Source organism: Trichomonas vaginalis, chromosome IV, assembly GCF_026262505.1.
Source record: "Trichomonas vaginalis G3 chromosome IV, whole genome shotgun sequence".
Lineage (NCBI taxonomy): Eukaryota > Parabasalia > Trichomonadida > Trichomonadidae > Trichomonas > Trichomonas vaginalis.
The window spans coordinates 433,901-448,032 of record NC_067206.1 but is presented as its reverse complement, the minus strand read 5'-3'; the positions used below and the strand labels follow the sequence as shown (position 1 = coordinate 448,032).

The window sequence follows — 14,132 nt, the reverse complement described above, 5'->3', positions numbered from 1 at the left end:
GTGCAAGAAACAGATATTGCTTTAACAACTGCAATGAAACATGCAGATTACTATGTTTGTACTGTTCAGACGACGAACTATAAATGACTATTCTTGTTTCTACAACCCTGGTATTAAATATATATAAACATAGATGGCAAATATTATCCAAGAGAAGAATATTCTACAGAGTTGAGGATATGAGGTCATACAACTTGACATTAGATGCTATGAACTTTAACAACAACTTCACAACAACCATTAACCCTGAAATGCAAAATTCTATTATGCCATATGTGAAAGTATGGACTCATACAGGAGTCAAAAAACTCAATATACAAATGGAGACCGTTCAAACTTTTGGCTTGGCATTCCATTTGCTGACTCAGAAGACTTTATGGGTGGTATTTCAACTGTTGGTACTGTACAAATACAATATACTGGTGACAGAGACGGTCCAGATGAATTGAGAGCAAAGAAGTTTACAAAACCAATAGCACTTTTCACGGAAGATGCTCTTTTGAAGATTCGTTCGATGAAACCTGCTGGGGCTCCTCAGATTGGCATAACGACAGCTTCCATCGAGCAGATTTTGGCAGCAGGTCAGTAAGTTGTTCTTGAACTGACTTCTCTCCCGTCAAATATTGACAGTACGGCCCAGTTTTGACATAATATTGTATTATAAACTTTCCTTTAGTAATATCTGTAAGTTTTGAAGTTTATATTTTTGTCTGCTTCAAGAACTTTCACCATTTCAGTTATACCAACTTTCTTTGCTTTATGAAAATATTTAGGTTCAGCAAAGACTGCTATTCTATAAACATTTTCCATTGTTTGTGTAAAGAACTATTCTGTCAATGTATTTGTATTGTTTGTGAGTATAAACTTTGTTCTGCTTCAATTCAATAAGATATCCGAATACGTCCATCTTTTTATTCTAAGTAAAATGTCATTTCCGAAAAATAGAAGCGTGAGTGTTTCAAAAGGTTTAATGGCGGTGGCAGATGTGAAGTTAAATTCACCAACTCAACAAACAGTCAAAGTGTTGTTGTCAATGTCAAAGACAGAGATGTTGAAGTGGGGAAACCATACGAAGACGAAGATGGTATAAACAATTGTTCCTGTAAAAGAACCAACATATCCTGAAGTTAACAGAGACTTAAGTTCTGTTGCAGATATTCGAAACGACTACCAACAACTGAAAGACAAACTTCAAACTCAGGAGAAGATTTGTCAAGCTTTAAGTATAATGTTAAACTTGGTCGAACACAACCCTGTAAAAGTGAACTCATATGTCATTGCACCTCATGAAGTTTTGAAAGAACTATTGAAACTTTTGACAGAGGCAGACGATATAAACATCAAAGAAATAGAACCCGACATTTGTTTGCTGTGGTGTTTCATATAATGTCATTGACAAGATATACGTTATGAAAGGAGGTGAACGTTGAACTTAAAATATTAGTTTCCCAGACGTTATAAAAAATATTTGACGACCACAACATTTCATTAAAATTTATTTGCCTAAGTAAATGGCAGAAAACATAATGGTTTATACTATTACGACTAAAAACCCTGAGTCATATAATCTATAACAACAAACTTACAAAGTCCTCAAGGACGATATTGTAAACTAACCTTAAACACAATGACGACTAAAGCCTGTTTTGCTCTTTTGACACCAGAAGACTTTATTTGTTGTGAATGGTAAAAAATACTCCTTTGAAGATACTTACTCAGATATACCACCAACAGGTTTTGTTGACTTATTTATACTAAGTACGGGTGTAACATGTGCTGCAACTAGAGCAGGTTTCATTATGTTTGGATGTCCGACTGAGTTTACTATAAACGATATGAGCTATAATACAAAACTTATTTTCTGGTTTTACTACCAACAGTTCCTATAACAGGAAAAGGTGTCATACAAGGAATGTCTATTCCATTGACATTAAGCACACCAATCTTATATATTGTTTCAAACTTAGGTTCAAAGTGTTATTCGAATGTCGACAGAAACTATTATGACCAAAAGATACTTATGCGTATAAACAATACTTTCTCTGCTGGTTTGCCTATTGTTCATTCGAATGCAGAATTTCAACCTTAGTAAACTCAAACACTTTGGCAAGTATAACGTTGACATTAGTTGACGCAAACTTTGTTCCTGTAAAACTTTTATGTCCTATGTATTTGTCAATGACGGCAGAAAGTTTCGAATTGGAAGATGCAACTGGTGAAAGTATTGTATTACAGAACAACTTCAACACAAAGCTCAAGAACAACAAATGCAACAAATGGAACAACAAAGTCAAGAATAAAAAAATAATATTTTTTTTTATTTTTATAAAAATGTATACGAATAGATGTTTCAGATTTTTATGCTTCCAAGCATTCAGAAATATGTGTCCATTTAGAGACTATAACAAAGCAGTCGAGAATTTGAAACGTTTAGTCATTTATGTTGACTCTGCCCCAGAATGTTTATGTCATGAAAGAATGGGATGTTGTCTTTAACAAACCAAGAGCAACAATAGTTTCAGAACAAGAATGTAGACAGAAACTTAAGAAAATAAAAGTCGTACAAGTTGGCATGAAGATGTTAGATGCTTGGGATATCTTATTGTCAAAGTTAGAAGATTTTTCAGTTCGAGGTATAAAGTTCTATACACCTTCTCCAAACTTCTATTCTATCTTCACTGGATATAAATACGAACAAGTAGAATGGAAAGAAAATATTATAGAAGCTTGGTTAGACCATGTCAAAGAAATTATATGCAATGGAAACGAAAAGGTTTATGAGTATATCTTATGTTGGTTTGCAAACATCTTACAACATCCAAGTGCTAAAAATGAACTGCTCTCATTATAATTGGAAAACAAGGAACTGGTAAGAATACTTTCTTTACAGATATTTTGTGCAAACTGTTAGAAGGTTATTCGAATCCGAATATGACAAACTTAGAAAACATCTGTGGCAAGTTTAACTCCTCAATAGAGAATATGAAACTTATAGTTTGCAATGAACTTCAAAGTATAGATACAACAAAAGTTTTGAAACTCAGATGCTTTGAAGAGTCTTATAACAGACAAAGTTGGAGTTGTTGAAAGAAAGTATAAAGACCAAAGAGTTTGTGAAAATGTTGCAAACTTCATTATGGTTTCAAACAATGCTGTTCCGATGAATTTAGAAAGTTCTGACAGAAGATATGTAGTTGTCAGAACGTCAGATTCTCATATGCAAGATACAGAATATTTTGACGACTTAGCAGAAACTTTGACATCTGACTTTTACAACCACTTGTTTCTCATATTTCATGACATTAGATATTTCTAAGTTCAATCCAAGACAAATTCCACATACCGAAGAGAGACAAACATTGTTAGAAGCAAACAAGAGTGTTTATGAACTGTTCGTAGATGAAACTGACTTTGTGTCATTAGATGAAAGGTCTTTATATGATGAATATAAACAATATTGTCAAGAATATGGTTATATGGCAGCTTCTAAACGTACATTCTTGGCAAATGTCAAAAGTCTTTTAGATGTTCAGAATGGTGTATATACAAAGAAAATTTTTTCTGAGTAAATTTAAAAAAAAATATTTTTTTATCCGATAGAAAAGATGACGAAATTCATCTCAGTAAACAAGTACATGTCAGGACTTAAAGAAGAACTAGACCCATTCACATATTTGAATGTTTACTTCTACCATTTTGAAAAGTCTTCATTCAGCAAAGTTTGGAACATCGAACCAGTTAAGTTTGCTATTGTGACTAAAAATGGTGCGAAATTTGAAGACTTAGACATAGAAGGTTTGTTAACAGTCAAAGAAAGTTTTGACAGAAGGTTCTCAAACCTTAAAGAAGGCAAAGCATACAAACTTGTTATACCTTATGAACCAAAGAAGACAGACGACTATGAATATTATGAGTCTAAAGTTGTAGAAGTTCAAGGTAAATTGGGTAAAAAGATTTTAGAGTCTAAGCCAGTGTTTGCTCCTAAAGAGGAAGAGAACATTGACATTGACCCAGAAATGTTCTAAAATAAAATTTTATTTTTACATGTCAAATTTCTTTTTCTCTGGAACTGGTTCAGGTTTCTTTCTTCTCTTCTACTTTTTTCTCTTTCTTTTCTTTCTTCTTCTTCTCTGGTGGAGATATGTCAAATTTCTCCGAACCATATTTCTGTAAAAGTTCTTTGTCCTTTAATAGCTCATCTATTCTGTTTTCTATTTCATCTTCAAGAACACCGCATGTGTCTTCTTTGCATTCTAAGAACTTTTGTTGGACTTCATCTTTCCAATCGGCGTCATCTCTGTCAACAAGTCTGTCATTGACAAATTTTAAGACTGCTCTTTGTAATGTTTTATGGTTCTTGTCATATTCCCAGAAACAGAACTTTAGAACAAATTCACCTTTCTTGTTTACACTATGTAAGATTTTATGGTCGACAGATGCTTTGCTGTCAAAAAATTTGTCTCGAATATAGATAGCGAAATCGCTAGACATTTTCTAAAAGATAAAAATTTTAATTTTTCTAAAAATATGTTAGAAAAAAAGTTTGCTGACATTGACAAGAAATTTGAGAATGTTTTAAATAAGAACAAGAGGAAGTTAGAAAATGCTCAGATAAAGCCTATACATGACAAGTTCTTATTTGCTCAGAATGGTATAACAGGTCTAATTGCACCACCTGGGTCGGGTAAGACTTTCACTTATCTTAAAATGGCTGCACAACAACAAGAACTAGATGAGAAGAACCCATTTATGAGTTAGTTGTTATTTGTTCGACTTCTGGTCAATTTGACCAAACCGTCAATTCGTTCAAAGATATTATAAAGAAGTCTAAGTTAGTATGTATAAAGGATACTGAGTTTTAGATTGGATAAAGAAGTACCAAAGAAGAGTTTGAAGTATAATGCTATAAATGAGTATATAAATTCTAAGTTCAAAGACCCTAATGAGGAAATGCAGAGAATATTAGAGAAGAAACACTTCAGAAACAAACAGAAAGAGATAGAATACATTTCGAAGAAATTGCAATCTTACGATTGGAAGACTTACCCTCATAGATGTCTTCTTATCTTAGATGATTTCGCCTCTCATCCTTTGTTAAAGAACAGAGAACAAGATATGTGTCGAATTCTTAAGAAGCTCAGACACTTTAACATCTCAGTTGTCATTTGTGTACAGACAGCAAAGAGTTTAAGTAAGGATGTTAAAAGAATACTTACTGACATAATACTTTTCCCCGGATTGTCCGAAGACGATTTCATGGAACTTATGAAAGAGTCCATGGCAGGTAAGTTTGACAGACATGAACTATGGGAGAAGTACAAAGTCATACAAGACCCTCATACTTCTTTCAGAATTCATATCTACGCAAACAAAGTTCAAATTGTAAATGGTCAAGCTTGAAAATTCATTATTTTTGTGCTGAATTCAATAAAAATATATTTTTAGGGTAGATGGGTATATCTAACCCGATTCTAACCTCATTTCTACCCTCATGAATTTTTCATGAATTTTCATGAATTTTATATATTAATGTTTTCGTTAAGCCACTTTGTGCCGTCAGTCAGTTTGAATTTACACCAAAAATATATTTTAGGGTAGATGGTTAGATCTACCGATATCTAACCTCATTTCTACCCCAGTTATTTTATAAACGTTTCACATGGTAAACGTTATGAATTCGTGAGATTCTAAACAGTTTTGTAGCTTCTATTTCTTCGCTGAGGATATCAAAAATTTTAACAATACCGAAAGTTTCTTTATACTTCTTCTTGACGTCAGATAAAAGGAAATCATCAGCTGTGGGATAGTTTTTATTCAGAAATTCTAACATGTCCATTTTATTTTCTGCTGGTTTCTCTGCTTCTTTCTTTAAGTCAGCATAGTCGTTTCTCATACGTTCTATCTCTTTGACGGAGTAGTTATATTTCCTCATTGCTGCTTTACATTTAGAACATTGCGGATTCATTTTTGCGTTATATTCTGAAACCTTACCTGCTAAAACAACTAAGGCGTCAATGGTTTTCTTTAAATCTGAAGCAGTTGGTTTTATCTGTTCATTCCATACCTTACCTCTTCTATCTTTATCTCTTATCTGCCATACACATTTTGCAACTAATGAAACAAAGTTGTCGTATGTCTTAAACTCCCCAGATTTATATATGTCAGAGATGTTCTTATATACCATGTCGCAATCTTTGTCCATAACTTTATGGTTGCAATGATATCTAGAAACTCATAATTTACCTTTTCGTATGAACTTCTTTATTTCTACTGAGTCAATTGTTTCACTTCTATTTCATCGAATTCAGGAATAGTGAGCTTTTGTTGTTGGATTTCAGGCAATTTGGGTAAATGGTCAATAATGTCCTGCATGTCATAAAGATATTCTTCATTTTCTTCATCCTGTGCGGTACAGTCTAAATTACTTGTTAAAAGTTCCTGCTTAATTTTTTGTATTTCTGTTCCAAAACTATATGAAGAAGGAATGAAGTTTTTCATCTCTACTAACATAGATGTTGGATTCATGACTAACGAGTTTGGTGCTGTTGTTGTTTGAATTGTTGTTGTGCCGATTGTTGAAATCATATCTTTTATACAAAATAAAAAAATAAATAAAAATAAAGTTAGTTTTATTTTTTCTATCTTAAGGAAATTCATGAAAATTCATGAGGGTAGACATGAGGGTAGATATCGGGTTAGATCTAACCATCTACCCTAAACATTATTTTTGCTGAATTCAGCAACAAAATGAACAAGGTCAGGATGTATATAAATACCTTTGAATTCATTCATGACACCCTTTGTAAGCTCATAAAATGCTTGTTTTGAGGTCGAGCCACTTTTGGCTCCACCGTATTCTTTCAACCAAAACTCAAGAATTTCCTGCATGAATTTGTATAAAACAACAGTCCGAATTCCGGCGGTTGCTATATTCTTCACAAAATGCCTTATAATACTCTTCCCAGGACTTATTTTCCAACAACTTTCTAAAGTCTTTCCTAAACTGCTGACACATCTTTGTTGCATTAATGTAACCATCCTTGTCTCTACGTAAGACTTCAATACCGTTATAAGTGCCTTTTGTGAATGTTTCGCCATTAGATTTGTTCGTGAACGTTTTTGCTTCGACTGACATTACTGTTCTTACATACAAAATAAAAAAAATAAATAAAAATAAAACTAACTTTATTTTTTCTGTCTTAAGGAAATTCATGAAAATTCAAGAGGGTAGAAATCGGGTTAGAAATGAGGTTAGATCTAACCATCTACCCTAAACATTATTTTTTGGTCCGGGAACAACTTTCTCTCAATTGGAGCTGTAGCATACTCTTTGCGTAAGCGGTTCAGACCTTCCTCGAAGTCTTGGTCTCTCTTCGATTGAGATTGGAATTGGAATTGCTGGGGTGGAGCTTGCTGGAACAACCAAGGGTTGGAGAAGTAAGACATAGGCTGAGGAGGGTAGTTCGGGAAGCCTTGTGGTGGGTAGTAACCTTGAGGTGGAAATTGGTAGTAATTCGGAGGTACTTGCTGGAACTGAGGTTGCTGAGGAGACTGTTGTGGTTCTGCAGCTTTCGGTTCTTCTGGCTTTGGAAGGCATTCAGGAAGAGGAACGTCAGTCATCCGTTTGTGTCCTGTCGGAAGGAAAAATTTTTCCTGTCGGAAGGAAGAACTTTTTCTGTCGGAAGGAAGAACTTTTTCTGAAGTTCGACCAAAAAGTTCTCAATTTTCGAAAATTTGAATGGTTTACGGACGGACAACTGGAAGAGTTCTTCCTGTTGTCGGGAAAAATTTTTCCCTTTGTCGGGAAAATATTTTCCTGTCGGATGGAAGAACTTGGAATGCAAGAAAGACTTGACGAGGCAATTTACCTCATTGAACTTAACGACTGCGTAAAAGACTACTTGCGCAAGGTAATGAAGCCCAAGGTCAAGTTCACCACTATTTCTGGAAGGTCTACACTTCAGCTCGAGACTTCGACTGGAATTCCAATTCAAATACCAGATGGGACAGCCTACGATGGCATAAAGGACGCCAAAAGAGAAGCTCTTGTTAAGTTCCTAAACAAACGTCCTTGGATAAAAATACCAAACAAGGTGAACCCCCTACCCCATATGAAATTGGCAATTCAGTCTCTCCTTCACTTCTCGGGTCAGCCGTTCTACATAACCTCAGAAGGCGACATCCAACCAATTCAGTAAACCTTAACGTTTAACTCACTTTTTTATGTTTTTTGTGAAAGTGTCAAAAATAAATTGTTTTCATGAGTTTTCTACGATGTTAGAAAAAATGTTATTTTCTAATATCTTCACATTCAATACTTTTTCAGCACTTTTCCGTAGTTATATATGAAAGACAATTCGAGATAAAAGTCATAGTACAATGGAATAATATGTTGCACACCATTTGTTGTGAACCAAACTTGAAAGTCAGAGAAACTGTTACTAGGTGGTTCGTAGAATTTAGAAGCAAAGTCATAAAGGTCCTTACCAATACATAGAAAACTATTGTTGCTTGAACTGAAACTTGCATGACACATAACATTTTGAGGGTCAAACACGTTTCTATAAACCATCAAATCTGCTGGTGGAAGTATAAATTTAAATGGACCATCTGGTGGTAATGGTTCGTTCTGGTTTAGTAACCGAAGAAATTGTGCCCAAGAACGTTTGTCTACTTCCCAAAATAAAAACTCTGTATCTCTTGGAGGGTTAATTTCAATCTTTTGAAATGAAACGGTGGAGTTCATCTTGTCATATTCTAGTTTCAGATAGTATGTTCCATTTAGTAAAGAGTCGTATTTTTCTTGAAATTCCCAATAATATTTGTTCATTTGAGTTTGAAAGTCATCTAGAGTTTTCTCAAGACTTTCGTCTGAACGAACTGTAAAGATTCTCATTTCGTCAAATTTGTCTATTAGACCATCAGGACCTTCATACTGCCCATGAAAATATACTGCGAACATAAATGCGTTAGTTCTATTTGAAAACAAAACTCTTCTAAATCCTATTGCCTTTGCATCTGAAGGACTTTGAAGCCAACGAATTGGATAGTCAAACCTGTATGCTCGGGATGAAATTTCTTCATCTGAAATAGTCCTACCAGCATTTGTAAAGATATAGTCTAACGGTTTTGTATCTGCTACTTTTGTTCTTTGTTTTTCAACCTGAAGCATTTAATATATGTAAAAATATATTGTTTTAAAATGGTATGCCATATAGCTTCTTGAATTTGTTAAAAAGTATTTGAACGTATTTTCCATCTGTATCTCTAGTGTTTACATAAGCATAGCCTGCCTTAGTAAAATATACTTGTAATTTCCTATAGTTTACGCCGGTATAAAAGTAGAAAGAGTCTTGTTCTTCGCTATAGTAGTAAAACTCAAACGTATGCTTGCCATAGTCTGTAATTTCAATTGTTTCATCTTCTAGTTCGTCGACAAATTCGAATACAATATCTCCAAATTTGCCTTTGTTCTTATTGTTTTTCAGAACGAGTGACCCAACGTAAGTTTTCAAGTCTATTGTCGTTTCTTATATGGTTTATATGGTCTACAAAAGGTAAATTGTTAGGATTCAGTATAAAATGAGTTGCAATGACAACATGTTTAAGATAGTGTTTTCCACCCATCTTCATAATAGCATATCCGTCATTTCGCTCCCATTCGCTTAAAACTCTTTTTGTCTTTTTGTTTCTGACTTCAAATGACTCACAACAGTGAATTTCATATTTCTCATCTAACAAACAAGTTTCCCAACGGTCTTCTCCAACAAACTCAGCGTACATTTCAAATAAAATAAAAAATGTCACTTTTTTTGAAAAACGTTTTTACTTCATGCAATGTTTAACTATTTCACCATCTTCTTTAACACCCCAGTACTTACGCTTGGAGAGGACATGAACTTCGGAAAATACCTTATCTAGCTTAAAACAGCCCATCTTTTCACCGACCATTCCCATTTCAATGAGTTTGTTGTATCCTTCTTCGTTCGTCATGAGTGCGTCAATGTTCTCATAGTAAACCTTCACTTTGGATTTGACTTCGGAGAAGAATTTGTTGTAGTTGTCAAGGACTGCCTTTGCGAACTGAGGGTAAGACCAATGTTCGACAATAGGTTTTAATGTGGTTACTAAGCCACTTTGACCTTGAGTGAATTCGTACTTCAAAACAAAAGGAGAAAACCTTTCAACAAAGTTGTCGACCTTCTCATAATGTTTACTCTTCATCTCTTGAGGTTTCTTAATGGAATATCCCCATGTCGAATTCATAAGCAATTTGAGTGTCATTCCAAGTTTGGGGTTTGAAGCTTTCCTAATATCATACAGTTGTTGTATGACTTTTCCAACTGTATAGTTCCTTCCCGGGAACTCACCATCTTCGTTTGGAATTCCAGTCGGAATATATTGGACAAACCTCATGTATGCAGCGTTAAGGTCGACATAGTATATCTTTTCATCTGAGTCGAACTTGCCGCAACCAATTGGTCCAGTTTGTGGAAATTCAAGTGAGTCTCTTATCTTCTGAGAAACTTCTCCTGTTATCTCATAAACATCGTCGAAGCAACCTGTTTCATATAAAACCTTCTGACCTAACTCAGATGCTCTCCAATACAATTTGACGTCAATTGGATGTCTCAATGGAAGTTTGTTTATAGCATCTTGAAGTTCTTGCAACCTCATTGGAAGTTCTTCTGGTTCAGGTTGGTATCCGAACATACCAACCCCTTGTGGAACTGTGTACTTCTTTTGTACTAGAACTTTGTCTGGAACAACTTTTGGTCTTGCTAACAATGAAAAGTTTGTTTCGTCTTTTGGTACAAAAGTTTCTGTCAGCTTGTCATCTGGAATTGGTTCCAACAAACCTTTCTCGAAAAGAATGTTTACAGCTCTGACAATGTTGCACTTACTTTTACCAAAGAATGGGTTTGTAAGACTTTCGTTCAACATGAAGTGATTGTGGACAATTACAATCTTTAACCATGGTAAGTCTTTGTCAACAACATAGTCGTCATGTGAAGAACCTTTAGCTGTAGGTATGTTGACTCGGATATTGACATTTGCCAACGGTGCAATTTTTGCCAATTGACCTCTGAGAATGTACCTTGTCTTCACACATGACTCAAGATACTTCATCTTCTCATCTGTAACAAGACCAGAGTTCCTGAGACATGTGAGAATACAAGGTTCATTGACAATTGTTTCAATTGAATTGTAAATTCCATACCTTGTCAAGTCAATGTCAGACTTATTTATGAAGGGGAAATATCCAGCATGTTATCTGACTGCTTGAGGGTTAGGTTGGTACCATTCGAACTTGACACTTGCAATTCCTTCAATTGCATTCAAAATGTCTGAGTCGGAGTCAACCATTTGTTCTCTCTTTGTAGTCTTGAAAGCGTCAAGAAGTTTTGCGGCTGTTTGTTCATTGCCATGTGCATAGTAAATGTGACCATCCAAATCTGTTATGGTCATCTGAGATTGTGTCCTTTCTTATTTCCGTCTTGAATTGCAGCAAGTACTCCCATGAAGCCTTCTTTGTTCTTTCCTTCGTCAAAGTTTACTGTAAAGGTTCGGCCAGATGTAATTTGACTTCTAACTTCACGATACTTTTCATATGCATATCTTGTTCTTTCCATGGGAGCATGTGCGTCTTCACCTTTTCCTTTTTTTCCTTCTCAAAGGATGCAATTGTTCGTCATGTTTCCAGTAGAATCTGGCAAAGCCGTCGTGTCCTTCAACTTGAGGTTCACTAACATCGAAAGGCATGTCCATAAGACGTTCTTCTTCTAACCTCTCTAGTCTGTTTGGATAATTTGCACGTGCTGTTTCCAAATCCATTTCGTAGCGAAGACCAGACAATTTGTCATAGACTTTTATGGGTCTTCCCTTCCTATATTTAAAATTCTTCGAAACTCTCCAACCATTCTTTGTAACTCTGCTTTTATTCTAGCAGACTTTCTGTCCATTCTATATGGGGGCATTTTATAAAAATAAAAAATATTTTTTCTTTACTTTACATAACCGCCTGCTGCCATAAGTCTTTGACGCCAACCCATACCAGCTAATGAAGGTTGACTTGGTTTAGTTTGGAAACTAAACTTTGGTTTTGGTTTATCTTCAGTTTTTGGTTTTTCTTCTTCTATCGGTTTTTCGTCACTTTTCGGTTCCTCTGACTTTACTTCACTTGCAGGAACAGTTGTGTCGTCAACATCTTCATAAATATCATATGCCATTTGTTTTTGTTTTCCTTTCAACTTTTTGTGTTTGTTGTAAAGTTTAGAATATTTCGACTCTAAGTCAATGAGATGTTTTATAATGAACTGTTGGTCAGTGAAGTAAACTTTTCCATCTGTTGTCTCGAAAGCTCCTTCAGACTTCAATATTTATTTGTGAGAGTCTGTTTCTTTTTTGAGATACTAGCCGTTCCATATCTATGAAAAGTGACTTTATAGTTAGGGTTTGTATTTCCAGACCTGGCACTTTCTATTATTGAATTTTTCTCTTCATCTGTAAGTTCTTTGACAGGTTTTGACAATGGTTCTGAACTTTTTGTTTGTGGTGTCAAATCTACCGTTTCAACTTCTTCGGTCATTTCATCTCAGTAAAAAATTTTAGTTTGGTTTGTTTTCAACTGGTTGTTGTTGTGGAGGTGGATGGTTCCTTTAATAATATCATTCACTTTCACATGCTGAGCCTGACTATATGGTATCGGTTTTAAATGCTGGAAGCCGACAAATCCATCTTGAACTCATTTGTCTCAATGCTGCATTGTTCATTTCATCTCAATAAAAAACTTTACATTCCCCACGTTTGAGGTGGTTGCGGTTGGTTATTGCTTACCCATTGTTGTGCATGGTTATATCCTCTGTTAAAGAATCTTTCACCTTGGTCCATATAGTGTCCTGCTTGGTTATAGTAGTCATTTGCTTGTTATAATAGTTTCCTGCTTGTCTTCCTACATTGTCCATCCATCCTTGAACTTTTCCTCTTGTTTCAGGATTTGGAATAAGATTTGTTGCATCTCGTGCTACATCCCAACCTTTCTGTACAGTTTGTATAATAGGTTGTGCTTTCTCTTTAAGTATACCTAATGTACTCAAAATCTTCCTTCCAACTCCAAATACACCTCTGGCTATTGTTCCCACTGCGGGCAAAAATCTGGATGCAACTCCTGCTAATGCGCCAAATAAACCCATTTCTTATAGGGTCAAAAATGACGAATCCGAACAAGGACCCCTATGTTTCTAAAGCGACAAAGAAAGCACTCATGATAAAAATCTTTAGTTCAACACCAAATGCTTGGTTTATGGATATCTTGGAAAACATTCCGAGGTATAGAGAAGATGGACCACCATACTGGTTAATATTTGTTGGTCAAAACACAAGATACTGTGAAGCCATACCATTACAGTCCAAAGCTATTTTAGATATCTTAGCAGCTTTGACAATATTCGTTGACAAATACCATCCAACAAAACTGACATCTGACTGTGAAAGTTCTTTCAAATCAGATGATATTAAAAACTATCTGCGTTCAAAAATGTAAACCAATATTTCATTGTCGACCAAAACCATTCTGCTCTTGGTGTCATTGACGGTTGTATAAAAATGTTAAGAGACTTAAACCAACCACAAGGTGGTGAAGCAAATGAAATGTCATATGACGACAAGTATAGATACTTCTCCCAGGCAAAGATGAGACAAGTTTTAAATATTTACAATAACCGTAAACAAAAAGGTTTGGGAAACCACTCCCCGAAGAAATGAAAAACAACCCTGACTTAGAGAAAGACTATATATTTAATAATTTAGTCAAAAGAGACAAACAAGAAAGAATGCCGGGCTTCAAACTTCAGAAAGGTGACAAAGTAAAAACAGAAATACCTAAACGCGACCCATATGAAAATACTATTGACTATGACAACAATGGGAACTCGACAGGTACTCACATTCGTGTTCGTAAAAATAGAAGAAAGTATACAAGAGAATATTATGAAGTTTTAGGCAAACATGGCAAAATGTACACACTGCAAGCAGAAGATAAAACTACTATTGTCAGACCTCGTTTCAAACTTGTCAAAGTTCAAGGTGGTATACTTTCAAAGACAGTTCCTAACAAATATAAGACAACTCCT

The 14,132-nt window shown here is 34.9% G+C and overlaps 6 protein-coding genes and 7 pseudogenes across 13 annotated transcripts, besides 1 other annotated feature; 5 read left to right on the top strand and 8 right to left on the bottom strand.

The window, feature by feature from the left end:
- Positions 1-14,132: part of a mobile genetic element that runs on past both edges of the window.
- TVAGG3_0002600 (protein of unknown function, DUF4106 family) lies at positions 284-589 on the top strand (the record flags this gene model as incomplete). Its single annotated transcript, XM_051219692.1, has 1 exon — positions 284-589. The coding sequence occupies one exon, from the start codon at positions 284-286 to the stop codon at positions 587-589; it is 306 nt and encodes a 101-aa protein (XP_051104678.1).
- Positions 3,137-3,569, top strand: TVAGG3_0002590 (annotated as a pseudogene). The gene has a single exon. A coding segment is annotated over exon 1 (433 nt).
- Positions 3,606-3,936, top strand: TVAGG3_0002580 (annotated as a pseudogene). Its single transcript has one exon. A coding segment is annotated over exon 1 (331 nt).
- TVAGG3_0002570 lies at positions 4,041-4,460 on the bottom strand (annotated as a pseudogene). Its single transcript has one exon. A coding segment is annotated over exon 1 (420 nt).
- TVAGG3_0002560 lies at positions 5,017-5,400 on the top strand (annotated as a pseudogene). The gene has a single exon. A coding segment is annotated over exon 1 (384 nt).
- TVAGG3_0002550 lies at positions 5,896-6,585 on the bottom strand (annotated as a pseudogene). Its single transcript has one exon. A coding segment is annotated over exon 1 (690 nt).
- TVAGG3_0002540 (uncharacterized protein) lies at positions 7,258-7,620 on the bottom strand (the record flags this gene model as incomplete). The annotated part of the gene is made up of 1 exon (XM_051219691.1): positions 7,258-7,620. The coding sequence occupies one exon, from the start codon at positions 7,618-7,620 to the stop codon at positions 7,258-7,260; it is 363 nt and encodes a 120-aa protein (XP_051104677.1).
- Positions 7,824-8,198, top strand: TVAGG3_0002530 (uncharacterized protein; the record flags this gene model as incomplete). Its single annotated transcript, XM_051219690.1, has 1 exon — positions 7,824-8,198. The coding sequence occupies one exon, from the start codon at positions 7,824-7,826 to the stop codon at positions 8,196-8,198; it is 375 nt and encodes a 124-aa protein (XP_051104676.1).
- On the bottom strand, positions 8,312-9,172 carry TVAGG3_0002520 (uncharacterized protein; the record flags this gene model as incomplete). The annotated part of the gene is made up of 1 exon (XM_051219689.1): positions 8,312-9,172. The coding sequence occupies one exon, from the start codon at positions 9,170-9,172 to the stop codon at positions 8,312-8,314; it is 861 nt and encodes a 286-aa protein (XP_051104675.1).
- On the bottom strand, positions 9,198-9,783 carry TVAGG3_0002510 (annotated as a pseudogene). The gene has a single exon. A coding segment is annotated over exon 1 (586 nt).
- TVAGG3_0002500 (DNA/RNA polymerases family) lies at positions 9,826-10,677 on the bottom strand (the record flags this gene model as incomplete). Its single annotated transcript, XM_051219688.1, has 1 exon — positions 9,826-10,677. The coding sequence occupies one exon, from the start codon at positions 10,675-10,677 to the stop codon at positions 9,826-9,828; it is 852 nt and encodes a 283-aa protein (XP_051104674.1).
- On the bottom strand, positions 12,006-12,230 carry TVAGG3_0002490 (phage tail repeat-like family; the record flags this gene model as incomplete). The annotated part of the gene is made up of 1 exon (XM_051219687.1): positions 12,006-12,230. One exon carries the CDS (start codon positions 12,228-12,230, stop codon positions 12,006-12,008), a length of 225 nt encoding a protein of 74 aa, XP_051104673.1.
- On the bottom strand, positions 12,793-13,193 carry TVAGG3_0002480 (annotated as a pseudogene). The gene has a single exon. A coding segment is annotated over exon 1 (401 nt).